General features: G+C 38.1%; 2 protein-coding genes across 2 annotated transcripts; one reads left to right on the top strand and one right to left on the bottom strand.

Annotated features, from left to right (window-relative positions):
- Positions 1-2612: 2612 nt before the first annotated feature.
- Positions 2613-10520, bottom strand: LOC116131367 (callose synthase 3-like). The gene is given in 20 exon segments (XM_031417025.1): positions 2613-2790; positions 2887-3114; positions 3212-3325; positions 4762-4845; positions 4928-5046; positions 5128-5183; positions 5186-5246; positions 5967-6120; positions 6297-6483; positions 7387-7455; positions 7584-7717; positions 7850-7984; positions 8484-8543; positions 8608-8708; positions 8796-8919; positions 9022-9185; positions 9262-9346; positions 9466-9651; positions 9761-9849; positions 10167-10520. Coding segments are annotated over 20 exon segments (2682 nt in total).
- A 1853-nt stretch (positions 10521-12373) lies between these two features.
- On the top strand, positions 12374-15007 carry LOC116131366 (dirigent protein 22-like). Its single transcript, XM_031417024.1, has 2 exons — positions 12374-12543; positions 14497-15007. Exons 1-2 carry the CDS (start codon positions 12374-12376, stop codon positions 15005-15007), a joined length of 681 nt encoding a protein of 226 aa, XP_031272884.1.
- Positions 15008-27560: the final 12553 nt, after the last annotated feature.

Genomic DNA, 27560 nt, shown 5'->3' with positions numbered 1-27560 from the left:
CGATGAGTTATAATTTTCAAGAGATCTGTCAAGAATTTCTTGACAGTTCAAAAATGGTCACCACCATTTCTTGACAGTGGCTTCAATAACAGGTGAAAAATTGTCAAGAAACCCCCTTCTTGACAATTATTACCCATAAGAAAGAGGGTTTTTCTAGTAATGTGTCCACATTGAGGTTGAGTTCAATCATTGTTACATTTTAACAAACCTAATAGCTTAAATTTTTTTTGAGCTCAAACAATACTATTAATACATAAACACGCACAAGATATTTTTGAATAAACAAAAAATAAAGGTTAAATTGATAGATATGGTCAGATTCAACAAAAAATACTTCTAGCAACAAACTATACGATCTGATTAATCCCTAAATCTAATAACAAGAACTTACATAGACAAGCAGCCCTCAGGTTACTAGATTCAACTTCATTAGCCAGACAGAGAATCGGAACAATATTAACAAGTGAAGATGGTACCACCTCACTATCAAACATCATCTCTTCGAGATTCCCGACCGTCTGCATCGTCGTGATTCGCCTTAGCGGCAAAGGCTGATTGGAATATATATCATGCATCTGATAGATACTTTTCGGTTGCTAGAACAGGGATGGTATGTGAGAAATTTGTGTGAAGAACGGGTATATGGTTGGTTGCCCCGGAGTCAATAACCCAGGTATTTGAAAAATCTGAACTAAAGGCACTTAAAGCATATAAGGAATGAAGTTTACCTGAATTTGCTAGGGAATAGGTACGTGTAGACTTTTGCAATGAATCAAGGAGTGACCTCAACCCTCCAATGTCTTCTTTGTTAAATTCATGCTTCTCTTCACCACTGGAATCATGTGACCTATCCTCTTTGGATTGAGTCATATTCGTCTGGCTTCGCTGTGTTCCTCCTCTAGGACCCTTATTCCACTGAGAACTTTTTGGTTTTCCATGAAGTTTCCAACATTGCTCTTTGGTATGGCAAGACTTTTTGCAGTAGTTACACCAGAGATTATCCTTGTTTGAGGACCAAGACTCTATTCTACCAATTTATGAATTTGCAATATTGAAGGCAAATGTCTTTTCACTAATAAACTTCAGGTTCTGATCATTGGATTTCCAAACATTGTTGATCCTTCAACTGGTTGAGAGTAAAGCATAATCCCCCTTCGACTTTCTTTAGCATTGATGATAGAGATGGTCTCATTCAATGAAGGTAAATCTTCTTTTCCTAATACTTGAACTCTCACCTAATCAAACTCAACATGTAAACCAACGGGGAAATCATAAATTCGATCCTTTTCAATCAAATTCTTTAACGCAGTTGCACCTCATATCAATGCATCGATAATGATCCATCTCTTGCCATAGATTCATCAAGAGATTGGCATACTCTGTGACTGAGCAATCTCTTTGTTTGATGCTAGAAATTTTAGTTTTAATCTCATAGATTTGAGCACAATCTCTTACCTTAGAATAAGTTTCTTTTGCTACTTCCCATATTTCTTTAGACGTTGGCAAAAACATAAACGTATCATTGATTTCTAGTAGCATGGAATTCCCTAGCCAAGACATGACCATGGAGTCCTCTTCATCCCAAGTGTCGAATTTAGGATCTCCCCTCTTAGGTCCAGTACCAAGGAGATGACTCAATTTCCCCTTCCCTTTTAGAAAGGTCCGCACCACTTTAGACCACTTTTTATGATTTTTTTCCATTCAATCTATAAGCAGATTGAATAGTCGGTAGTTCTCCTGTTGTTTGATTAAGAGTCACTGCTTCAGACTGGAAGTAGTAGTTTTCTCGATTGTGGGAGACATATTTTAGCAATGAAGGCTAAACAGAAAAAGAATTGAGAAAAATACAGGATATAACCAGGGCACAAAGGATCTTGGCAATGAGGGCCTGTAGGATGAGATTTCTAATCCCAGAAAAGAGCCTAAAGCTTTGATAGTATGACGAGAATTCTGGAATTCTTAATTCTTAGTAAACATGATCGAACACAAAAAAATTTATACAGTAATGAATTGTTATTCTAGGTAGTTAATCCCCAGAAATCATGAAACAATTAACTACTAATTTACGGCTCATTGATTATAATCCCTATGATTATGTTAGAATCCCATATTGAAAAGGAAAATGGTGGATATGTGGGTTATAAAGACTTGGGCACCCTCCCTTGGCAAGCCAGTTTTCCAAGGAGAGTTCTACCCAAGCCCATAAAAGACCCATGGCCCAGCCCAAAATTGTTGAGTTATTAGAGTGGGTTCCTATCAATTAGTATCAGAGCATGATCTTGCGCCTATGTGGCAACGCATGCGTGGCAGGCTGACCCGTGGCAAGCTGACCTTGGGCCCGGGCTACTACCCCGAGAAAGGACATGGAGGCCCGAAAGAAAGGGGATCCGCGTAGTCACCCAAGGGGTAAAGAGGTTGATGAGGGTAAAGAGGCCGACATGGACGTCAGTTGCAGAAGCGTCATGGAATGTTAAGATCCTACATTGAAAGGGAAAAGGGTGGACATGTGGGTTATAAAGGCTTGGACACCTTCCCTTGGCAAGCCGATTTTTCAAGAAGAGTTTTATCCAAGCCCATGAAAGACCCATGACCCAGCCTAAATTATTGAGTTATTAGAGTGGTCCTATCAGATCACTGCTATCTCTATAATTGCTCCCTATGATTACTACTATCCCTATAATTATTGCTAAATACAAGAATCCTGGGATTTCAATTAAGTCTGAATTTCCAACACTAAGTACAAGATAGAGACGACCATACAGGAACACATACACAGTGAGCACAGTTATCTGTCAAAAAAGAAAAAAAAGATGTTAATTGGACCTTGGAAAACTACAAACAGAAACAAGCCTGAGAAAAGTGAAAATAAACAAAGAATAAATGTGCAATATACCAAAGTAGAATCCAATGGTAGTGAAATAGCATGACAACATTCGGAAAAAATCAAACCGGTGTCCAAGCCAATATATATCCCGACTCAGTGACTGCTCCCCATTGCCATTAGCTATCTTAGATTCAAACATAGAAATCTGACTCAGGCCGACATCCCTTCCCTTCCCGACTTGTATGTATTCATGTTGGGTAACATTGCCTTCTCGAAGTGTAGAATTGAAAGCAGTAGACACAACCAAATCACACCACATTAAGATCCAACTATTCAACATCGTCCACACAAACAAGCAAACAAAGAAAAGTTCCACAGACCAGAATACCAGCAAATCTGTCTTCAGTCAAATTGATAACCTTGGATGCTTTACTGACACCTCCTCTGGTAAGGTGAAAGAGCCTATCAAACACATCAGGATGACCATAATGGAATCTAACCCTCTGTTATGCCTGGGAAAGTAAAGGGCTGACGTGGGAAAGTCACGTGAAGGGTGACCTGCTCCCGTCAGAGCAACACCCACACGTCAGACCTGCCAAATGGTATGGAGCCCACACGCGTCCATTTCCCTGCAATAAGTCGTGCGAAGTCAGCTTGGGAAAGGGAAAATGGGACATAAAGCCAGATTATATCCTGACAATCACACCAAACCATGGATTTAATGATGATTACACGCTTCAGTTTGATATAAAATGAGGAAGGCCCCTTCATTAAGGGGATTCGGCCATTTTTCATACAAAGAAATCTCTCTCTCTCCTGTAAACATTTTTTACTTTTTCAACTTATGTAAGTCAGCCCGCAACCGCGACCTGACCCACACTAACATCAATACAAATCAGTGGACGTAGGACTTGCTACCTTAGCATCCGAACCACTTAAAAAACTCCCTTTGCATTTATTTCGCTTTATATATTCCATTTTCATGTGTATTAAACAGCCAATCAACGATACACACGTGAGAATTCGTTGGTGCTTAAACTGAGCATCAACACCCTCCATAACCAGAAACAAGGACATAGCCAGTCTGGGCGGACATAGCCAATCAGCCTAGACAAGCATAGGGAAAGAAAACGAAAGAAAGAAATATTTATTAAGAAAGCGATGACCACAAAGATGCCCAGAATCATCTGATTGCAATATTATTAAATGTTTCAGCCATCAAGATTGATCATAACATCAGTGACCCATTCAATTCATTCAAAATATCGAAGACTCAATGCTGAAGTAAAAGCTTCCATTTGCTAATCTTTTTCCTCTTCAAAACTGAAAATGAAATTTACTTTAACGATACCCATTCTGAAAATTTTCAGTTTTTAAACACATTGTTTTATACTAGGGTTTGTGGTAATCACTTCCAAGCATTCGGCTATATTAAGTTTTACCCAATTGTGCTATAAACATACTTGGAAAAACGTTTCAGCTACACCAAGACGGTAAGACCATGTTTGTTTGTTGATCTTTCGATATCCTGATATGTATATGAATATGAATATATATAAACATCTTACTTACATAATATTTTCAATTGTTATAACAGTTCAACACTGCTTTTGATTCGACCTGGTGCGGAGCGGGGACACAAATTCGACTTAACACACACATAAATATCATCATAAGTTATATTCATAAAAACATCCCCATGAAGAAAGTCGTAAGTCTGAGGAGCTAGTAGTTCAATTTTGTAAAACCCACAATATTGCTAAGCTGCCCGTAAAAGTGAAATATGTATGTTTATGGATCTTAACTTAACTGCAAACTTTTCATGTAAATAAGTTCTCCCAATTTTGATTTTCACATATATATACTCCGCGAAAACATGCAAATACCATAAAAAAAGAGAAGATTTGAAGCAAGGAATTCAAAACATGATAACTTACTTCAGAGGGTTGGCTAACAGTCTTTGACCAATTGTCATAAAACTGGTCTCCTGATTTGACATGAACCAAGCAAGTGAAGAAACACTGCATCAAATAATAAAAGCATTATTAAATAATTTATATAAGACTACAAAATAAAATCCAGGGTCATTAAAGTGCTTTTAACCTTCCAGTAAATATATGCTCTCTAAGTCCAAGAATGGTCGGATACCTCACACCATCATGCTTTTTAAGGAATTCTTGCAGCAAATTCCTCATTTTTAAGGCTTCTTCCATGTAATTATCCTGTAGAAATGAACACCTTAGCAAACTGAACATGGCTGTGGCATGATGTAATTATGACATTCCTTTATACTATCACCAAACCTGGTTCATATCTATTATTTGCAAGCCTTCTCCACGGGTGAATATAATAGCATGTTTTGATTTTCTGGCTTTCCCTCACCCAAAATAGCAGGTCCAGGATGTTTTATACGATAAATTTCCTGTAAGCGGAAACAAGAAGAACGAATTGAAAATGTTATGACAATGAAATTTAAACCAAAAATAAGTAATTGACAAAAAGTATAAACAATAAAGAAAAAGGAAATTATAACTTAGTGAGATTCTTGGAAAAATACTAAAAAGTTCCTAACAAAATACATATTCCGAACAGATTGATAAATATGTCAACCTTAAAGTATTTTGAACCACTGGGCACATTAAAGTGATGTCTTCAGGAAAAAATCTTTCAGATCCTACCCTTCAAAATTCAATGCCAGCAAAAAAAATAACATACAACAGCATTTGGCTATGAATGTAAATAGTCCAGATAATTTTTACAACTTGAGAAAATATAAACTGGAAAACGAAGGGCCAGCTTAATATAGAATTTAAATATAATTTATTTGCTTTTAAAAGCAAGGTGATACAATAAATTTTAAGAAAAATGAGTTCAATTGGAATATTTTCAAAAACAGTTCTCCAACAAAATCCTTAAAGCTAGTGTAAAACCAGAAAGCGAAAAAGAAATACACCAATATAGGATCAATTTTATGGAATACACATAATAAACAGTTAAAAGAAAAATTCCCAACCATGCACATGGAAGTAAATGCTTCAACATGGATATGGATAATCTGACCTACTTGTAGAAAATGATTACACAATTGATAAAAGCCATAGCAAATTTGCCACATGGCTACCCAAATAAAATTGAGCTTTACCTCGTCCAAACTTTGAATTGGATCTGGAGAATCAATTGACTTTGGTGCAGCCTTCACCAAAACAGAGTAATAGATCTTCTGGTTGATCTTTTTTTATCTGTCTTCACTAGATTTTTCAACCTCATCAATGTATGCTACACGAAGTGAGGGATACCTGCCAAGTAAAATAAATCAACCAATTAAAATTAACTCAAATTATTGATTTCAAATAATTTAATCTCAGACATATGCATTATGATGAGCCCACCAGTCTGCTAATCCAAACTGTACAGACCAGTACAAATTAACTACAATTAGTGATTCAGCAAGAAATTAATTGCACACACGTACGTTATCATCAGCCTCAGAATGTCCTGTGCACGATGATCACCAGATCTCTTGTGAATACCGTATTGTTGGCATGAAACGACATACGTGAATTTCATATCAGGAACAGCTTGACACTGCGTCATCAATGATCTTTCCCCCTTGTTATCATCCACATTTAATTCGATTGCCTTATAGCCTTCCATCAAATCTTCAAGGTACGATATCCAAACCAAATAATGCAAGCATAAATTACATGATAATATACGATTATTGTATTGAGAAAAAGCATCTATATGTAAACAACTATGCACATAATCAAGCATTACTTTATTCTTTTTTTTTTATAGGAAACACTAGTATATTATAAAAAAAAGAGATACAAAGGTGGACCAGGTGTCCACTGTTATCAAATTTTGAGCTTTACAAAAAACTAAGAAATCTTGTGTATATGAACACCAAAAAAGAGAAAAAACTACAGTATCCCAAAACCACATCAACTCAAAATCCCTATCCAGTTATGGAAAATGAAGAAAAAAGAGGTGTCTTGGAAATCTTTTGTAATAGATGAACCAATCTAGAGAGTAATACGAAATTAAACAAGTACACACACACAAATATCAAACAAGTAACAAGAAAGAAAACACGCGTGATTTATCCGGATTTATCTAATTAACATGTTACGTCCAGCAAAGTCAATATTACTAGGATTCTATTTCCTAAGCTCAAACCCAATTAAGAAAACTAGAATAATGTTTCACCTCTTTCGTTACAATGAATGTATTTGTCAATAGTTTGCTATCACACTCATACAAGAGAAAAATAAGTTTATATACTAGATTTAAAAAGAAAAACTCAATATTACTAGGATCATTTTTCCTAAGCCCAAACCCAATTAAGAATTTAATTACTTAGAGAAATCCTACAGCGACTCTTCATAGAATAGGCCCAAACCGCCTACAGAACCGGGGGCGCTGCCCCCTCAACCCTCAAATGTGCTTGCCTCGCTCCTTATTGTTGAAGTGGTTGACAACAACAATAGACACACAATCAAGCATTACTTATGAGCAGCAAATAATCAATTGCACTGATTTTTCTAACACACAATATTTACCTTCATGTTGGGCCATACCAAGAAAAGCCTGCAGTTCCAAAGCTTTCAGATAGTACATCATACCTCTCATTGTAATTCACAAAAAAGTATCAGTCAATTGCAAGGCAAGGGACAAAAATGCAGAGAATTACAATCTAGTGTGATACAGATCCACACTCTAACAGACCCACAACCACACAGAGAGACTGATAAAATACCAGTTCTAGTCAAAGTTTGGCCTCTACATGATGCCCAGAGGTGGAGCTCTTCTTCTAGTTCATCAGATCCTTTAAGTTCTTTTTCACTAAGGCATTTTACTCGCTCAAGAAAGTTATTCCATTCATCAATAACCAACAACAGATTAGTACAACGGGAGAAACTTTTCAAGGAAACATTATAGCTCCACCAGATGCAAATAATTATGAACCCCACCAGATGCAAACACATTTATACCTCTCACTGTAAAAGTTTTTGTTCATCGAGACAAATAATAGGAGCAAAGGAGAAACCTGGAAATATCTTTTGCAAATAAAAGAGGATTGAAACACCATCTTCATTTGGTGATTCCAGCTCTTTCAAAGAGAAAAGAACCTCCTCCGTGTAGTATGGAGTTAAAACACTACAAGAAAAGTGACACTTGAGAAAGCATGAAGTAATAAATAAAACTGCAGTGCATAACTAACTAGGGAGGAACTGAGGACATTTTCACCATACGATCAAGCCATTGTATGAGTTTTTCTCAATAAAGTTCTGGTATTAATGTGGGAAGTTTGAACTGTCTAATGTATGGTTCACAAGATATGTTCTAAACTTCAAGTAGCTACATTCTTATACTATAAGATGGTAATACAGCACTAAATAATAATAATATGACAATGAAAATTGTCAACATGTGGCAACAAGAGAAATTATCACAAAAAGTTGTTAAGTTTCCCATTCACTTCAATTGAATATTGGAAAGAAAAAAAATTAATGATCCCATGGATTTCAATTGTCATGGGCTAAAAGTTGTGGCAATTTATAATATTTTACAAATAATACTTTGATGAAAAAAAAAAAAAAATTTCCTATGCACACAACACATGACATAACATCACACAACGTTGAGGATTAGATACCTTTGATCTATTATTTTTTGACAAGAAAAATAACTCTTGACACCACCTGTAAAAAAGGAGTTACAGTGGACATGCACTTGGAGGAGGTTATCAAATCAGGAGGTTATCAAATCAAGATGTCAACCTGGGTATTTGATCCTCCATCAGTATATATCTTGACACCACCTCCAGCATGTCCTGGAAAGTAATTTCAACTTGATCTTTATCCTCTTGTTTATTATCTAACTGAATGATCGATTTAGGAACGACCATCACACAAAGTTGAACTTGAATTAAAAAAAATAACAATGCTACAATATATTTTCAATTTACCAAATATTTGATTAGCTTCACAAAGTGTTCATAGAGGCTAGGAAGGCCACTCTTTTTGCATTCCCTAATTAATGTACCCTCTTCTATAAGTTTTTCAACTTCACCAAACATGTACTATATAACCCTGAATACCATCAAGAGAAAAACAATTACATTAGAAAATACTAGAGTTGACCTGACATCTATATTGACATATAGAATTCAGCAAAGTACATTGCATCAGAACTTACTTTTTCTCACGATCCCCTCAACCAAGGACATAATGATGTTCCTAAATGAAGCATAGCATTGCTCAACAGCACAAGACATGTAAGGGTCAGTCCCAATTCTCTTCTTCAGCTCCTGATCCTCACCATTACTATCCTTGGCCATATCTAATGCAATTTTTGTCTACAAAGAAAATGCAATTGTTAATTTCTGGGCTGGCAGGTTCTAAATGTTATAAGGAAAGCAAAGTGAATCAAACCTTGCTTGCAAGCAGAAAAGGAGGCCACTGAATAAGGTCCAAATCATGGTCAGCCCAATATGGGACAAGCAGCAAGTCCATTTCCCTGAAATTGGTTAAAGTACCAAGCTCAGTACAACAAGGAACAAACAGAACATATAAACAATTAGAGGAATTGACATTTTCTAATATAGCCAGTATATTCTACAAAGCCATGCCGCATACCTATTCCTTATAAGATCTTCCTCTCTGAAACTACTGATTATTTTGTTCCACAACTGAGCAAATCTAGCAGCTTCTTTCTCTTCGTTTGAAGAGAGCTGCAACAACAAACAAACGACATTTGCAGCGTAGAAAATGAACATATTTTCAGGATTCTTACACAATAAAATTGTAAAGAAGACATGAATCCTTCAAAAGATATTAGGCAATGATAGAACCTGTCCTGCAAAAGCAACCAGCAATACCAACAAGCTATTCCACAACACACAACCAACACTCACAATCAATAAGAAAATACCCAGTTATATTAATACCCACACAGAACATTACAACCAGAACAGATACTTCCAGTAGCCTTGTCCTATCAGTACTCAATAAGCAAATAAACTGGGAAAATACAGCAAATACACTAAGAAAAATGGTAAACCAAAGGCTGACTTCGAGGGTCAGTCACCTCCCAAAATACTGACTTCGAGGTTCAGCTGCCTCCCTTCCAATTTACTTTTTCCTTCTTGATAATTCTTTCTCTCCCCTCTCTGTTTTTATTCACTCCTGGCACCTTTTGTGCTCCTAACCGAATTCTTCCTATATCCACTCCTGTCAAGCCATCTGTCATCTGTCCTTTCTAACAAACTCTAACCTTCTACACACAAATGTCAGCACTTATTTCTCTACTTTTTACCCTTGCCCTTCCTACGGTATACCAGCCCTCTTGGTTGTTCATCATTACCCTCTCCAAGGAGAACCACCTTGTCCTCAAGGTGGAAAGAAGGAAATTGGTGGTGAATAATGTCAAAATCCTCCCATGTATTTTCATAGGACGGTAATCCTTTCCAGTGAATCAGCACCTCCCACTGTCCATTCAGAAGTTTCCTTTTTTTAAGGACTGCTTCAGGTTCAAGTTGTAGAATTAAATCCTTGTTGAGGGCTGCCGGTAAAGGTTGGCTATTGGGAATTGGGAACGTTGCTTTTTTCAATTGTGAAACATGAAAAACGTCGTGAATACGAGCTAAAGAAGGTAGTGCCAACCTGTATGCTACGGCCCCAATTCTGTCCATGATTACAAACGGACCGTAAAACCGTGGGCTCAACTTTTCATTATAGCAACGAGCTAAAGAGCATAATCTGTATGGTTGTAACTTCAAATAGACAAATTCCCCTACCTCAAATGTAACCTTTCGGCGATGGCGATGGCGATCAGCATACACTTTCATGCGGTTTTGAGCCTTGAGAAGATTAGCCTTTAACTCCTCAATAATGTGGTTTCTTTGCTGAAGTTGCTAGTCAACTTCTTCAACTGGTGAAGTCTGGTCCGCATAGCGTAACACTGTTGGAGGTTCACGGCCATAAAGAGCCTTAAATGGACACATGCCCATGGAGCTATGATAAGTGGTGTTGAACCAAAATTTTGCCCATGGGACCCATTTTGGCCACTGTTGCGGGTGGCTATTGACAAAGCACCTGAGGTATGTCTCTAAGCAACGGTTTACCACTTCTGTTTGACCATCCGTCTGCAGATGGTAGGCTGAACTCATGTGTAATTAGGTTTCGGACTGTTTGAATAATTCAATCCAAAAGTTGCTCATGAAAATTCTATCTCTATCTGAAACAATGCTTCGGGGAAACCCATGTAACCGGACCACTTCTTTGATAAACAAAATCGCTACCACTTTGGTTGTGTAAAAGTAAGGTCAGTTAAATAAACAATGCCTATGTGGTTGGCAGGGGCAATATTGCCATTTGGCATACAAACAGAAGTGCTAGTGGTATTTATGGTATGGGTATGGAAAAATTTTGGATTGCAAATTATGTGGTTAGTAACTCCTAAATCAATTATCCAAACATTATTTGTAATAAGATTAAGACAATAAGATGTACTGCGTAGGAGGACATTGATGTCTTTGGGTGTTGTTCAACATTTGTAGGAGCTCAGTGTATTGCTTTTGGCTGATCAAGAGCACTGAGATAGGATCTCCTGAAGAATTGCTAGATACTTGATGCACTGAGGGGTTTCCATTTTTGTCCTTGGTGGGGTGCCCATGAAGCTTTCAACAGTGATCCTGATTGTGATTTTGGCGTTTGCAATAGTCACAATAAAATTTGCGCTTACCTTGTTTGGAAGATCCAGGCCCATGGTAACCATTTGACCCATTTGATGAAGACCCAGGCCTATGATATCCATTTGACCCATTTGATGAGTTTGGGCTGGCATAAGAACTAAAGGAGGAAATAAGACCAAGCCCATTAGCATTATTTGACCCGGTTGACTCTTGGATTGATTGTGAGCTGTTGGATGAGTTGAATGAATCTCAGCCACCCATTTTCCCATATAAAAAATTATTTTCAACCATTTGCAACCCTAGCCGTTGGAGAGCTACTTTAGTTGAGAGAGAATGGTCAGGCTATGATGCTTGAGTGTGAGCGCCAGTGAGTGCCAAGGTGTCTCCTCCTGAGAACCATCGACAACTTGCCGTTGGCTTTCCTCTTGGACTGCTAATTGGAAAGTGCGACGAAGAGAGGGTGGTGGATTGGATGCGAGCATCTAAGTGTGAAAAGACAAGTAGCTGTCGTTGAGGCCAAGCAAGAACTTGCTCAAGCGCTCTTGGTCTCAGATCCGATGATATTGTCGGAGAGTTTCCAGCGACCCAAGAAGGGTCTCTTCAACAGCATCCAAGGCGTTCCAAATGGAACTGAGTTTGTTGAAATATGTCATCATTGGCATGTTGTTTTGTGTGGTTTCCGAGAGACTTTACTGGAGAGTGAAAGTCTGGGCAAGATCTAACTTGTCATACATCTATTTGATGTATGCTCATGTTTTGCTTGCTAGATCAGTGGGTGGCAAGCCAGCAGCAACCTCCGATGAGATGCAATTGTCGATCCAAGCACAAATAAGCATATTACATCTGTTTCAATGGCGATGGAGGTAGTCGTCGATGGGTGGTTAGGTGTTGGTGCCGTCGATAAAGCTCTCTTTATCCTTTATGATGAAAGCACAACAAAAATCCCTTGCCCAAGTGGCATAATTCTTAGATCTCGTCAAGATTTGCTTGATGAGAACGATGTCAGGGCCATCGAAAGCCGGTGCGTATAGTATGTTGCCTTGTTTAGGGTGGCAGTTGGCAACTGGAAACATGTGGAAGTTGAAGGGGATTTGGGTCAGGTAGGGATTTGAACCCGACTGGGAATCCTGACCCGATGTGGGACTTAGATAACCAAATAGGTATGGGAAGAAGTTGGGTCATGGGTTTGAGCTTATTAAGGTTGGGCCTGTTTGATTTTGTATTAGGGTTAGGCCGGTTGGGAGTGGGCCTGTTTAGTTTGGGTTTGGGCCTATTTGATTTGGTGGGATGGAGCTTGTTTGACCCACGGTGGGGTTTGTTGGGGTTGGGCCTGTTTGGTTTGGTGGAGGTTGTGTTTGAGGAGGCTGTTTTGTGGGGTTTGGAAGTGTGAAATTTGTGATTTGATTGTCTGCCATCTGTTTGCAAAAAAATTGAAAAATTAACCAAGGTTTCTATTTGATTTTTTTTTTTTTTTAAGGGAAAAAAAAAGAGAGGTTTTGATGGAGTGGAAGCTTAAAAAGAGTGCTTTGATACTATGTCAAAAGCTAAAGAAGAAGAATTACTGGAAGAAGAAAGAAGCAAAAGAAGCAGAGTATCTGCCAAAGACTATCTAAGAGAGAAGAGAAAAAAAAAAAAATAATCAATTCTATATTTTGTATTATGTATTATGTTCTGTATAAAAAGACTATTTATACAAGTGTAGGAATCTATAAAAGGCAATCACATATTATGCCTTAATGCCACAATCCCACATAATCAGGGATGTAATTAGCATAAAATCTGCTATGTAATAATAACCTAATATTTGACATAACGTCAAAAATTAGTTTTCCTAAATAACAATATTAATACAGTAAAACCTATCTATAGTCGTAATGGTAGAACTAACCAATTTTATTATTATGAGGAGGTTATAACTTAATAAAGGTGTAATTACAAAAATTATTGGTTTGATTTTTGATTTTATAATTCATGTTTTAGTAGTATAGTATTAGGATTTCAATTCATATTTTAGTGGTTTTAAGATTTCGATTCAGCGCTTTAATTGCCTACTTTTGAAACGGATAGAAGATCGTATCTTGGAACTAGCAAAGATAAGTGTCATTGATGAAATTGTAAATGTAGTTGATGCATGGTCAATTGATGTGAAGCCACATACAATTGCCGATAGTTTTAAGCATTACAAAATTAGGACCCCCAATGTCGATGAATTGCAAGTTACAAATGAAATGGATGGGGAGAATAAAAGAGTCATTGTAGAATTGAGGGATCAGATTCGACAACTTCACTACACTAATCGAATGGATATTAATGTCTTCTTCGATCATCCAAATGACCAACAAATCGTGTCTAATTTAACCAAAGAATAAATCATTGCTGCAATTAGATAAGAAGAGAAAGAAAATAATCATGAGGATGATAGTACGGAAATACAAAAGGTTTCGTGCCATGAAGTTCTAAACATGCTTAAGAAGCTAAAAATATTTTGGCTTCAACAGGAATATGTCCATGTTAGCGAGTTATTACGTACTCGCAAGGTAAAAGATGTGGTAACAACTCTAAAACATAAATCATTGTCCAAACAACTTTAGATAAATATTTTATTTCATCTTAAACCTTTAATGTAACATAACATATATTTTTTTGTAATATACATATAATTATTATTATGTAGAGGCAACTAAACTTAAAGCGAGAATTAGAAAAATTATAACTTATTACAATATGGAGTTTATTCTTATTTATAATTATCCCAAATTGGGACTAGAATTTTTTATAACTGTTTAGAGTTTATTCATATATAGAGTATCACTATAGAGAGGTTTTACTATATCTTCATAGTTTTCTCTCTATAAATATTCTTAATCAGCTTGTGTAAAAAAATGTCACAACTTAGAGTCGCCATTGCAAAAATTCTTCCAATTTCATCTTCCTAAATCGCCATTTTCTTCCTCATTTTATTTTTCACAATAAACTTCGTCTCAGGAGAGAATTATGGCTATGCAAAAACCCTAGACCAAAAGCTCTTTGGCCTAAAAAATGGAAAACTTAGCCATTTTTGCATGCATTGGCATGACATCGATAGTGGCAGCAACCCAACCGCTGTGAGAGTGGTGTCACTGCCTTCAAATTCATTGACAATATTTGGTACAATCAGCATGATTGATGATCCCTTGACAGAAGGGCTAGAATTGAGCTCAAAATTGGTGGGGAAGACTCAAGGGATGTATGCATGGGCTACACAAGAAGAATTTGGCTTGTCAATGGTTATGAATTTTGCTTTTGTGGAAGGAAAATATAATGGTAGCACCATCACAATTATAGGGAGGAACAAGGTGTTTCCAAACGTTCGAGAGGTGCCGATGGTAAGAAGTAGTGGGCTTTTGCGATTTGCTAGAGGTTATGTTCAGGCTAGCACTCACAAACATGATCTTGCCACAGGAGATGCTGAACTTGAGTACAATATTTATATGTTACATTATTGATTAATTAATTAATTGATGCTAGCTTAATCTTGACAATTTAATTTTGGATTATGTTTTAGCTTCCTTTTGATTGATTTTAATAAGCTAAGTAGTCTTTGGTTTGAGCAGTTAATTTTGTAATAAATTGGATTTATTAATTAATATTAAATGTTTATTCCAATAGAGTAGAATTGGGCATTTGGGACCGGGTTCAAAAACCCGGTCCTAGTAGGCCTGGTTCCAAAACCCGGTCCTAGTAGGCCTGGTTCCAAAACCCAGTCCTAGTAGGCCTGGTTCCAAAACCTGACCAAGCCTAACGAGGAGGGCCCGGTCCCTCCATTGGGCCCTCCTCCGCCCAAACCCTTTTAGTTTTTTTATTTTTAGCCTTTAGATAATTACTAAAATCCCCTATAAATTTTGAAATAAACATAAATTGTAAGGGTTAAAATAAAATTTTACAAAATTTAAAAAATTTCTTTAATAACGTTGGCAGTAGCCAACAGTCATTTTGTTTCAATCCCCCACCCCCCCCCCCCCCCCCCTCCCCCCCCAACCCCCCCCCACCCCCACCCTCCCCCCCCCCCCAAACAACTACACTATAATATCCCCCAAATCTCTCATTTTTTCCGCACCACCCAATCTCTCTACTCTCTACTCTAAATCTCCAATCAAATGGCTGAATCGCTACCTACAAATGGACATGTCTTACATGACGATGAAAGAGAAACGTGAGATGGATTTGCTTCAATGGTGGAACCAACATGAAAGTCGATTCCCCATTGTAGCCCAAATGGCACGTGACATTTTATATGTGTCGGTTTCAGCAATTGCATCCGAGTCAACATTTTCAACTAGTGGCCGGATTATTGAAGACATAAGATGCTCTTTAACCAATGAGATGATTGAAGTAATAACATGTTTACAGGATTAGACTCATGTAGAAAGAAAACTATAATAGCACCCTGAAGATCTCGAACTACTCAAACTCTTTAGGAACACAGATTTTAATGATTTAAATATTATTGACGATGAAGATGAATAATTTAATAAAAAAATTTATTTAATTGTTTATTTGTGAAGCGTGAATGTGTGATTGTGTGAATATTACATTTAAGTTAAAATTAACTATTATTTTATTATTTTTTTTAAATAATTAAACTTTTAAAAACTTACTAATCTACCCCTAAAAATTACTAAAGCCCCCTACATAATTTCATTTCGCCCCTAAAATATAAAAAAAGATAAAGGGGAAAAAGAAATTTTGCAGGCCCATAGGACTGGTCCAGGTCCTAAACTTGGTTATGGGCCTGGGACCGATCCTAGGCCATGAGCAACTAGTCCCAAATGTGACCAGTCCCAAACGGGCCCAGGCCCGGGTCTGCTTGGGACCGGTCCTTGACCAAGTCTACAATAGAGTGATGTTATTCAAGCCTCACTCAAATTCTTTGTAAGCTCCAACATTGATTTAAAAAAATTAAATTTTAATAGATTTTAATTTATTCCAAAGTTATCGGCTTCGTTTGGTTGGATTTTGGGAATACTACTTTTAGTATTCCCAAAAAAGTTAAACAGTAAAATACCCAAAAACTCACAATATTATTCAATATTATTCAACTTTTTTTAAACCCCTTAAATTTGTTAATTTAATTAAATACTCCTAAATATTTTTTAAAAAATTGCAAAAACACCCCAACAATCCACATTTACCAGATTCCGGCCACCACTGCCGGAAAATGACCGGAATCTGGTAGGATGGCGCACTACCGGCTGAATCTGGCCAGTAGTGTGCCGATCTAGCCTTTTTCAGCCAAATCCACGGTGGATCTGGCCGGAAAAGGCCAAATCTAAGGCCAAAGATCTGACCGTTGACGGCCAGATCTAAGGCCAAAGATCTGGCCGTTGACGGCCAGATCTTTGGCCATAACAGTCGGTAACGACAGCCAACAAATGGTCGTCGTTGACCATCAACGACGACCATTTGTTGGCCATCGTTGAATAGCAAATACGGCCAGATCTGGCCGTCAATGGCTAGATCTAGCCGTAGATCTGGCCTTTGTCGGCCAGATCCACCGGAAAAGGCCATATCGACGCACGACCGGCAAGATCCAATCAGTCATGAGCCGATACAGCGACTCCGACCACCCTTCGACGGTGGTGGCCGGCTGTCCGTATTTGAGGGTGGGTTGGGGGTGTTTTTGTTAACTTTTAATGTTTTATTATAAGGGGTATTTTGTAAAAAAACAAACATAGGGGGTATTTATAATTTATAAATCCTACATCGTAATACCCGCCCAATTCAACTTTTTTCAAAAAACTTTTCCCAAAAACACAAAATTGTGAACCAAATGGAGCCTTACTATTTAACTTTTTTGGGAATAATAAAAGTAGTATTCCCAAAATGCAATCAAACGAAGCCCTCATTTTCCTAATCCTTTCAACTTTTTTCTCTTCTCTCTTAGTCTCTTATTTATTGGTTTATTGAGAAGTAAATGAAACTTTTACTCAAAAATGAATTTGTGGTAAGAAGTAGCTATGAAACTTTACAAATTTGAGAGGGGGATTCCTCTATTTATAGTTGATGAATTCAAGGTAATGATTACAAGTCTGCAAGTGAGTAGGTGTCGTGCAAGTCCTTCCTTGCTTCCCATTAGCTGATAACTTAGGAAATATCCTCAAATTATCTGAGGTTTGGACAGGTGTGCGGTCCCCATTCACTCATAGACAAAACCTAAATTCGTTGAATTGGTGACAGTCGTATTCTCTCTGTCTTAGGACAACGTGGCAGCTCCTAAATGGCACAAAGCCTTCCTAAATTTTGATTGGTGTCCATTGATGTAAGCTTGCGCCAGTCTTAATTTTTAAGGCATAATAGAAGCGTCCCAATTCTTAAGATTCAAGAATTGGAACTTGAGAACTTCATGATTATGTCGCAACCTGACTTGTCTTTAAAAATGCTTGCTTGAGCAAACAGCTGAGAATAGTCACATCGTTGCAGACAACCTGAAGCTGGATGCTTGATCTAACTAACGAACTGAGTGTAGGTCATGATTTGGATGTTGAGAGTTACATAAGCGACCTGACTTGATTTTATATTAAGGTCCGAAGACCTGAGCTTGATCTTGTTCAGTGCTATCAAAATGTGCTTTAAACTCTAGCTAAAATATTCAGGGTTTGAGTCACCCCTACATGCAACACCTTTACAAACTCAAAGGGCAATGGATATCCTTGAGGTGAAAACAAATGGAGAAGAAAGCTAGAAACCACTGGGCACCTCAGTAGGTCCTAAAAAAAGTGATATGATATACCATCACAACAGAAGAGATTAAGAAGGCAATAGACAAGTACATGATCTAAGTGGAAATGCACTGATACAGGTCTCATATGGAACAAGATCCTCCAAAGGAAATGGTAACGATCTCGGAAGCCATTTTCAAACGTGGAGTGAGGATATCCCTCCACCCTTATATCAGGTTGATTCTCGACCACTTCCAAGTCGCGCTATTCCAGCTGACGCCAAATGCATATATGATAGCGGTCGCTATGTATATTGCATTTGGCGAGTACAACCTTGGGGAGCCAAAGATGTAGGTGCTCGCTTGCACCTATTACTTAAAGAAAAGCAAAGATAAAGACTTATACTACCTCTCCAAGCGATCAACGATCGAGAGAGAGATATTTGATTACCCCAACAACATGGGGCTTATGAAACCAAATATTGTTTCTTCAAGTACGATGGATTCTGTAAATTTAAGGAATTGAGTAGGTTTTCCTTTCAATTTTCAGATCGTTCGTACCCATAACTTTTTCATTTAGGTATTAAGCTAACAGACTCTCTGTTTCTTTGCAGAAAACAAAATGACTAGGTTATCGGTGCTAACTGATTGCAGCCACATGAAGCATTTGGTCGACTGCCTAATCAAAGTCACGATGCAAAGCTGCTCGTGACAACTATAAATCTTCAGAGATAAGGATTTTTCACTCATGATGCATATTTAGACGATTCAGCTTATAAGTTTTTCTGAAACAGAAATAACCCAAATCTTTTTACAAAAGGTGACTGTTTTTGCTGATGTGTTCGTATGCCATGCAGCAGCCATGCCACCAAAGAAAACAAAGATGTCAAAGAAGTCTACGGGATTTGCATTCCCCAGGCTAAATCCAACCGAAACAGCTAAAGTGACCTCCAACGATGTCCCTCCAACGAGGACAAAACCTAGTGCCAAAAGGAAACCACCTGCCGAGCGACATGAGAAAGCTCCCCAACCCACTACTGCTCACTCGGCGAAGAAGAAAACCACAGCCTCGAAGACGAAAAAGAAGAAAACAATACCAACCAAAGAAGAAACTGAATCGAAATCAGAAGGCTTCGAGATACTGTCAGGCGGACTATAACCCTATCAACCTCTTTCTTTGAAGGTCGCCCCATAAGGTGCCCGAAAAACTTCACAAGTGGACAAAGGCACCTCGCAAGCAGGTGAAGGCGTGGCCAAAGGTCCTTGCCACAAAGAGGTACAACCAATCTATGTTGAACCTCTTAGGGCAAATGCCAGATCATTTAAGGTCACCAGTTTTCACCCTTTTGGAATGCCAACTGGCATCCACCTTTGAGAAGTACATGGCCTCCCGACCTGGTGGCCACCGCACTTCAAATGCAAAGTCAGGTAAGACAACTCTTTCTCTTCAAGAACTCTTTCTTGTAAGTCAATTCTTTAGTTTTCTTTAAGAAAAACTAATTCGTTATTCCTTTGTTTATAGTTTTTGCTAGCCCTAAATGTGGCTCACAACAAAATGAAGATCAACTCCTCTGGTAAGCATCATGAAATGAAGGAGGAGAATTCCAAGTCAAAGCAAGCCCTTGCAACTTCAAACCAAACTACAAATGCTACCCAGGTTCAAGAGAACATATACCTAACAAAAAGGAATTCTACTCTACGAACAGTAGATTTCCAGAAGACCAAGCTTTTAAAAAAGGATGACAACAACAAAGAGCTCTAACTGACGATAGCGAAGCATACTAAAGAGTTGGGCCAAAGAGAAAATGAGCCGCAAGAAAACTTAGAACGCAAGAAAGGAATAGAAAAGACTCAATCTGAGTCATGGGAGAACTCAGAAAAGGACAAAAGATCAAGAGAGATAGATCTCGAGATAGCTCATGAGCAAATCACTTCGCCAATCGAGCAGATAAAGCAATTAAACTTTGAAGTGGAAAGGAAAGTTACTCATTGGGCATGCAAGCTATTCATAGTCTGCGACTGAACAACCCTAACTTAGACATTTCCAACCTCCCTGAGGAATACCAAGTTACTCTTACTTCACTGATGTCAATCGAAGAGCAAGAAGAACAAGAATCTCCCCCAGTGGAAGATTAGCAAAAGGCAGAAGTCCTTGAAGATCAAGCAAATGACCTAGAGGTTGCAATAACCAAAGTTAGGGATTCAATGCTCAAGATCAGTGATCGACCTCAATTATACTCATAAAGAGTATTTCGTACTTCCTTTCCGCTTTCATTGTAGCTCTTGGTCGTCCTTTGTACATATTTTGCAATATATAAAAAGACTTTTGACTAATTCTGATAGCAATTTTATAATTTAATACTCACAGAACAAATATAGCCTTTTTTATCATAAAACTTGTAAAACATTGTAAACGATAAGATTATTTAAAACTTGAGATTATGACACAAGTAATTCTTTGAGAAGAAATGGAATAATCTTATTCACAGCATTTATAATAGGGGAAATTTACAACTAAAACCTGATCGAGTAAGCTATACATGAGTTCGGAATTACTGATAATAAGGGCGCAGATGCTCAGCATTCCAAGCTCGCGATACTTTAGAATCATTAAGTCTTTTGAGATGATACGTTCCAGGTCATACCACCTTAGCAACACGATATGGGCCTTTCTAGTTAGGTCCCAATACCCGCGTACTTGGTTCTCTTGTACCAAGAAGAACTTCTTTTAGAATCAGGTCACAAACCTAGAAGTCTCTTCTCCTAACTTTAGAGTCGAAGAATCTTTTTGTCCGCTATTGGTAGGAAGTTATCCTTAACCGAGCCTTGTCGCAATGTTCTTCAACTAAGTTCAGACTTACACGTAGAAGTGCTTCATTGCCTGTTGTTAGAGTAGATGCCCTAGAGCCAATCAATTATTGTAGAATTGACTCTTTGTAATAATGTTCATTAATCAATAAAAGGCATTTTATTCTATATCGCGTAAATCATTATTATTGCAATATGTTTTGATATATGTCCTTAGAATGGTAGAACCGTGACGAGGGTATCAAGTGTTTCAAATCTTGATAGTGAGAACCCTATGAGCACATATGGTGGCCATTCTAGAAACGTCTGTAGCCCCAGTATTATTCTGAAGTAAGGGCACAGATAATACGGTAAGGCTATCATAGTGTTGAACGACCCTGTCGAAAGGCAGTGACTGATCTCACTTGTCAAGGTTGTTTGGTGACAACCTGGTGCAACACATAGGGCTTGCTGTAGGCGATTACATGCAGCAAGTTCACTGGACTGACCCACAGAGGATTCCATATGGATGGTAATCCCAGTGTCTGTGGAAAAAATCCTCTAACGATGGTGGTGCATGTTATCCTTAGACTTGAGATCACTGGAGCGCCTGTGGCACCGATTGGTGTAGTTTGACAATAGCCTAACGCAGTTCTTTTCAGAGCTGTCAATATGTGGTGATTGGCTGCATCAAGGAGTGTATCAAGACTATGGTGGATTGACAGAGGATTCATCACTCCCGGGTATGGAGAAAGTTATCTCACGGCGCAATTCAGTATATGGCAATGACACTAAAACTGTGGCCACAGTGGGATTGAGTTGTTGCTCTATCGGATTATAATACAGGTCATTGGTCCAGAAACGAATACATAATATCGAGAGTAACCGAAGGTTGACACTATTTCTATGCCTTCGTCTCATCGAGATAACGAATGATGAAAGGATCGAATTAAACGGTAACCATATCGTTGACAGGTAGCTACTTTGCTGAATCCGAATCTATCGGGTGGCCATGATGCCTTGCTAGGGGCCAATTTTGGTCTGTGTATTAGTAAGACGATTAATTGGTGTTAATCGCGTACTATACACTGCCGGTATGATGAGGAGTCTATGGGTCACACACTAGAAGATAATTTAAGAGCCAAGAAGAAAGAATGGTGTTTTCGTCTTTTTAGGTGAAAGGGTATTTTGGTAATTTCACAGTGCAATTAAATTTGCTGGGGTCGTAGCCTTTATAATTTGTAAGAAAAAATAAATAAGTGAATTACGGTTAAAGTGTGTTCGCACATATTTAATTGAATCTTCATTATTGTTAAATGTTAATTAATATTAATTGATTTTAATTGAGATAATGATGAATTAAATTAAAATATCTAATTGGGAGTGTTTGGCAACATGGGGTGTTTGGGTTGAAGCCCAAGCCCATTCCATGTGGGAATAGGGCAACTTGGTTTGCCTATAAAAGGAATAATGTTTGTGTGATTTGTTAATTAATTCATATTTGCCTTTTGAAAGAAAAGAAAAACACATAACACAAAGAACACACTCTCCCACGCCACTTTTCACTATTTGATTGAAAAATCAAATATTTCCTTTTCTTCTTGATTTCTTAAAGCCAAGGAGGATCTAGCAAATCCCTCCTTGGTTCTTGATGGTTATCTTCGTGTGGACTTCTTGGTTCGATCCTACGCTCGGATCGGTAGCAAACACGTTCAAAGACAATATTGGTGAAGCCTCCAACATGGGTATGAATTTAAGCTTTAGATTTATTTTTCTGTAGATTCTTGATATTATACATAAACTGTAAAATTTGTGCCTTGATTTTGGGCTTTAAGGAACGATCTATGGTTGTATAAATTTTTGTTTTCCGCTGCGCAACCGGGTCATTTCCTAACACCTGTTTCATTGTAGAATTCTCTATAAAGTGAACCAGCTCCTACTTCCATCAAAACCACTACCTCACAGCCATATGCTAATGAGAAGGGTGTTTCTGAAGTAGAGGTCCTCAGAGTCGTTCTATATGCCCATAAAAATTTTGGGAGATCATCGGCCCAATTTCCCTTCGTTGCACCAAGCTTGGCCTTAAATGTGCGCTTGGTAGTCTTGTTGACAGCTTCAACTTGACCATTAGCCTACGGTCTTTCTACTGAGGCAAATTTCTTATGAATCCCTAGCTTTTTGCAAAATTGCTTAAAATCCTCATTGTCGAACTATTTCTCATTATCAAAGATGAGTGTATGAGGAATTCCGTAACGAAGCACTATATTATTGAAGATGAAGTCTTTAAGCTTCTTGGTAGTGATCGCGGTCAAGGGTTCTGCTTCGACCCATTTAGTGAAATAATGCACTACAACCATAGAATATTTGACGCCACTCTTATTGGTTGGCATAGGACCGATGAGATCAATCCTCCACATAGCGAATGGCCAAGGACTGGTCATCATTGTCAATTGGTGGGAAGGAGCTCGTGGGATATTCACAAATCTTTGGCACTTATCACACTTCTTCACAAAGTTGAAGGCATCTTCATGATGTAGGGCCAATAATATCCCTGGCGGATAATTTTATTGGCGAGAGATCGTGTAGCAGTGTGATTACCACATATCCCTTCATGTATCTCTCTCATATCCATGTGTTAGAGTTGGTGCCCTAGAGCCAATCAATTATTGTAAAACTAACTCTTTGTAATAATGTTTATTAATCAATAAAGGGCAATTTTCTTTTATATCATGTAAATCATAATTGCGTGTATTGATATATGTCTTTAGGATGGTAGAACCGTGACTAGAGTATCAAGTGTTTCAAATCTTGATAGTAAGAACCCTATAATCACATGATGGCCATTCTAGAAATGTCCGTAGCCCCAATATTATTCTGACCAAGGACATAGATTAGGGCTGTCAGTCGAGCCGAGTTGCTCGCGAGTCGGCTCGGCTCGACTCGTTAAATACTCAAACTCGGCTCGATTATAATTGAGCCGAGCCGGCTCGAATTCAACTCGAGTAAGTTACCGAGCCGAGTTCGAGTCTACCCTGACTCGGCTCGATTCGACTCGCGAGCCAATAGCGGCTCGTTTAGGGTTTTTCTGTGCATAATACAAGTTTTTGGGTTTTTTAGTAATTTGACATGTAAAAAACTAAAAGGTTTAAAAAATCACAAATTAACCCTTAACCAAATAATCCCAATTAACCTAAAATCAAATTGCGTAAATTCATTCTCCCCCAAATCAAGAACCCTAAAACAAGAAACCCCAAAAACAATTTCCTGATTATCACACCAAGCCACCCACAAACACAGGAACCATTGGAGATTCAACTTCCAGAAGTTTGAGTTCTATGTCGTTTTGATGATAATTGTGACGTATTTGATGGACATTTGTTTTTTTTTTTTTTTTTTTTTTTAGTCTTGGATTGTATAATTTGTTGTGTAATACGTTGTTTATGTTGATTTGGATGTGATTTATGTTGATTTAGATGCAAATTTATCAAAAATTGGATCTGATTTGTGTAAAACAAGATCTATAGGTTATATTAAAAAAGGGTCAAACGAGCCGTAATCGAGCCAATTCGAGCTTGCGTTAAACGAGCCGAGTCATGAGCCAGCTCGTTTATAAACGAGTCGAGTCACGAGTCGGCTCGTTTATAAACGAGCCGAGTCGCGAGCTGAATTTTCCCGACTCGAACTCATCTAATGTTTAACCGAGTCAGGCTCGTTTAGGGTGATACTCAGCTCGACTCGGCTCGTTTACACCCCTAACATAGATAATACGGTAAGGCTATCATAGCCTTGAATGACCCTGTCGAAAGGCAGTGACTAATCTCACTTTTCAAGATTGTTTGCCGACAACCTGATGCAATGCATGGGTTCTTGCTAGAGGCAAGTTCACTGGACAGACCCACCAAAGGATTCCATATGGATAGTAACCCCAGTGTCTATGAAATAATTCTCTAACGGATGGTGGTGTATGTGATCCTTAGACTTGAGATCACCGGAGTGTCTTGTGCATCGATTAGTGTAGTTTGACACGAGCCTAACGTAGTTCTATTCAGAGCTATCAATACGGTATGATTGGTTACATGGAGAAGTGTATCAAGACTATGGTGGATCAACAATGGATTCATCACTCCCGGGTATGGGAGAAGTTATCTCACGGCACAATTCAGTGAATGGCAATGACATTAAAGCTGTGGCCACAGTGGGATTGAGTTGTTGCTCAATCCAATATAATATTCCTGTCATTAGTCCAATAACTGAATACAAACATATTGAGGATATCTGAGATTGACACTATTTCTGTACCTCAACCTCGATGAGATAACGGATGATGAAAAGATTTGATTGCATGAAAACCATACTGTTGCCAGGCTACGATTTCACTGAATCCAAATCTGTCGGGTGGCCATGATGCCTTGCTAGGGGCCAATCTTGGTATGTGTGTAGTGAGACGATTGATTGGAGTTAATCGCGATACTACTCACTGCCGATATAATGAGGAGCCTACGGGTCATACACTTAAAAGACAATTTAATAATCGGTCTATGAGAGTGGTATTTTTGTCTTTTAGGATGAAAGGGTATTTCGGTAATCTCACAATGCAATTAAATTTGTTGGAGTTGTTGCCTATGTTTAATTTTAATATCAATATTAAAATTAGCGAGATTATATTTAAATATATGTGCATATATGTGCGCATATATTTAAATGGATTATTATTTTTAATTAAATGTTTATATATATATATATATATATATATATAAACATTTAATTGATTTTAATTATAATAATAATTATTTAAATTTAAAATACCAATTATAGGGTGATTGGTTGCAAGGGTGAGTTTGTGTTGGTGCACATGGCTATTCCTTAATGGAATAGGGTTTTAATTAGTTGCACTATATAAATGCAACTTAAATTAAAACATTAATAAAAATATTACATTCATTCCATTAAAAATAAAAGAAAAACCCTAGCCACCCAAAGCTCTCTCTCACGTTTTCACTCTTTAGTGCAAGAGAAAAAATTCTTTTTCTCTTGATCTTTCTTGATTCTTAAAGCCCTTGGTTATTCTAGCAAAATAATCAAGGGTTCTGCAGATTATCTTCGTGTGGGCAGCGTGAGTGTGTTTCTACGTTGAATCAAGTAGCAAAATCATATCCGAAAATATTTGGAGGAGCCTTCAAACGTGTGTAAGTATACTAAATCCTTGTATGGATTTATTATATTGTTGTAATGCATAATTTATAAACATGTAAACACTATAATCAATACCCAAATTTGGGATTAAGCATTTGATCGGTTTTTATTTGTTTTTGAATCGCTGTTTTTCCATTGTGTATACCTAATCACTTGCTAACACCATGAAGTTTAACAGCTCATGCCCGAAAGTGGCATCAACAAGCTGATCGATTCTGGACAAAGGGAAACTGTCCTTCAGACAAGCTTTGTTGAGATCCGTGAAATCAACACAAGTTCGCCACTTACCATACGGTTTATTCACCAAAACAGGATTGGCGACCCAACAAGGGTAATGAGTCTCTCAAATGAACTTGATTGAGAAGAGCTTGTCCATCTCAACCTTAAAAGCAGCATAACACTCTGGGTCAGTAGCTCTTCTCTTTTGGCGAACAGGTCTGAATTCACTGTCGATATTGAGTGCATGACATATAACATCTGGGCTGATCCCGACCATGTCAGCATGAGTCCATGCAAAAACATCTATATTCTATCTGAGGAAGCTCGTTAAATCAGTAGCGAGCTGAGGGCTAAGATTGCTTTCGATTCTCAACACACGAGTCGGCTCATCCTAGTCAACTGAAACCTCAAATAAAGTCTCAATAGGCCCACTGTGGGAATACTCCTTCTTAACACGAGGATCGATACTTTCTTCCCCTGGACTGGGCTGTGGTTCGACCCTATTGATCGCTATTGCCTGCTTGGGAATGCCTACAAACTTCCCTTTCCTTTTGCATGTCATATGCACTGCTCTAACATAACAGTCGCGAGATTCACATTGAGACCCTTTAACTTCCCCACAACCTGTGGGAGTGGAAAATTTCATCTTCAGATGATAGATGAAGGTGACAACTTTGAAGTTCCGTAGTAGAAGTAGTCCCAAAATGCCATTGAAAGTTGACGGATAGTCTATTACCAAAAATTATGTCATCTTAGTCACTTCCTGTCACTTTGGGTCACGTTAAGACGCAAAGTGACAGGAAGTGCAATCGTTCCCCTTGGAATGAGATGATCTCTGGTAAAGCCATAAAAGGGAATGGAGACAGACTTCAGATATGTCTTCTCTAACTGCATTTCCTCAAATGCTCGCTAAAAAAAGATGTTCACGGCGCTCCCATCATCCACTAACATTTTGTGGACTTCGCACCTTCCTATCTCAGCCGTGATGACTAGTGCATCTTTATAAGGGTGATGCAATCGTACCGCGTCTTTCTCAAAAAAGGTAATCTCTTCTTCTCTACGTGCCTTAGTAGGTCGCGGTGTCATGTTTAACACACTCACAAGTTCATGCCAAGCCTCTCAAGCTTACTTCTCCTGAGCAC

Source organism: Pistacia vera, unplaced genomic scaffold, assembly GCF_008641045.1.
Source record: "Pistacia vera cultivar Batoury unplaced genomic scaffold, PisVer_v2 Contig233, whole genome shotgun sequence".
Taxonomy (NCBI): domain Eukaryota; kingdom Viridiplantae; phylum Streptophyta; class Magnoliopsida; order Sapindales; family Anacardiaceae; genus Pistacia; species Pistacia vera.
The sequence above is the reverse complement of the archived record's forward strand: the minus strand, read 5'-3'. Positions and strand labels throughout refer to the sequence as shown.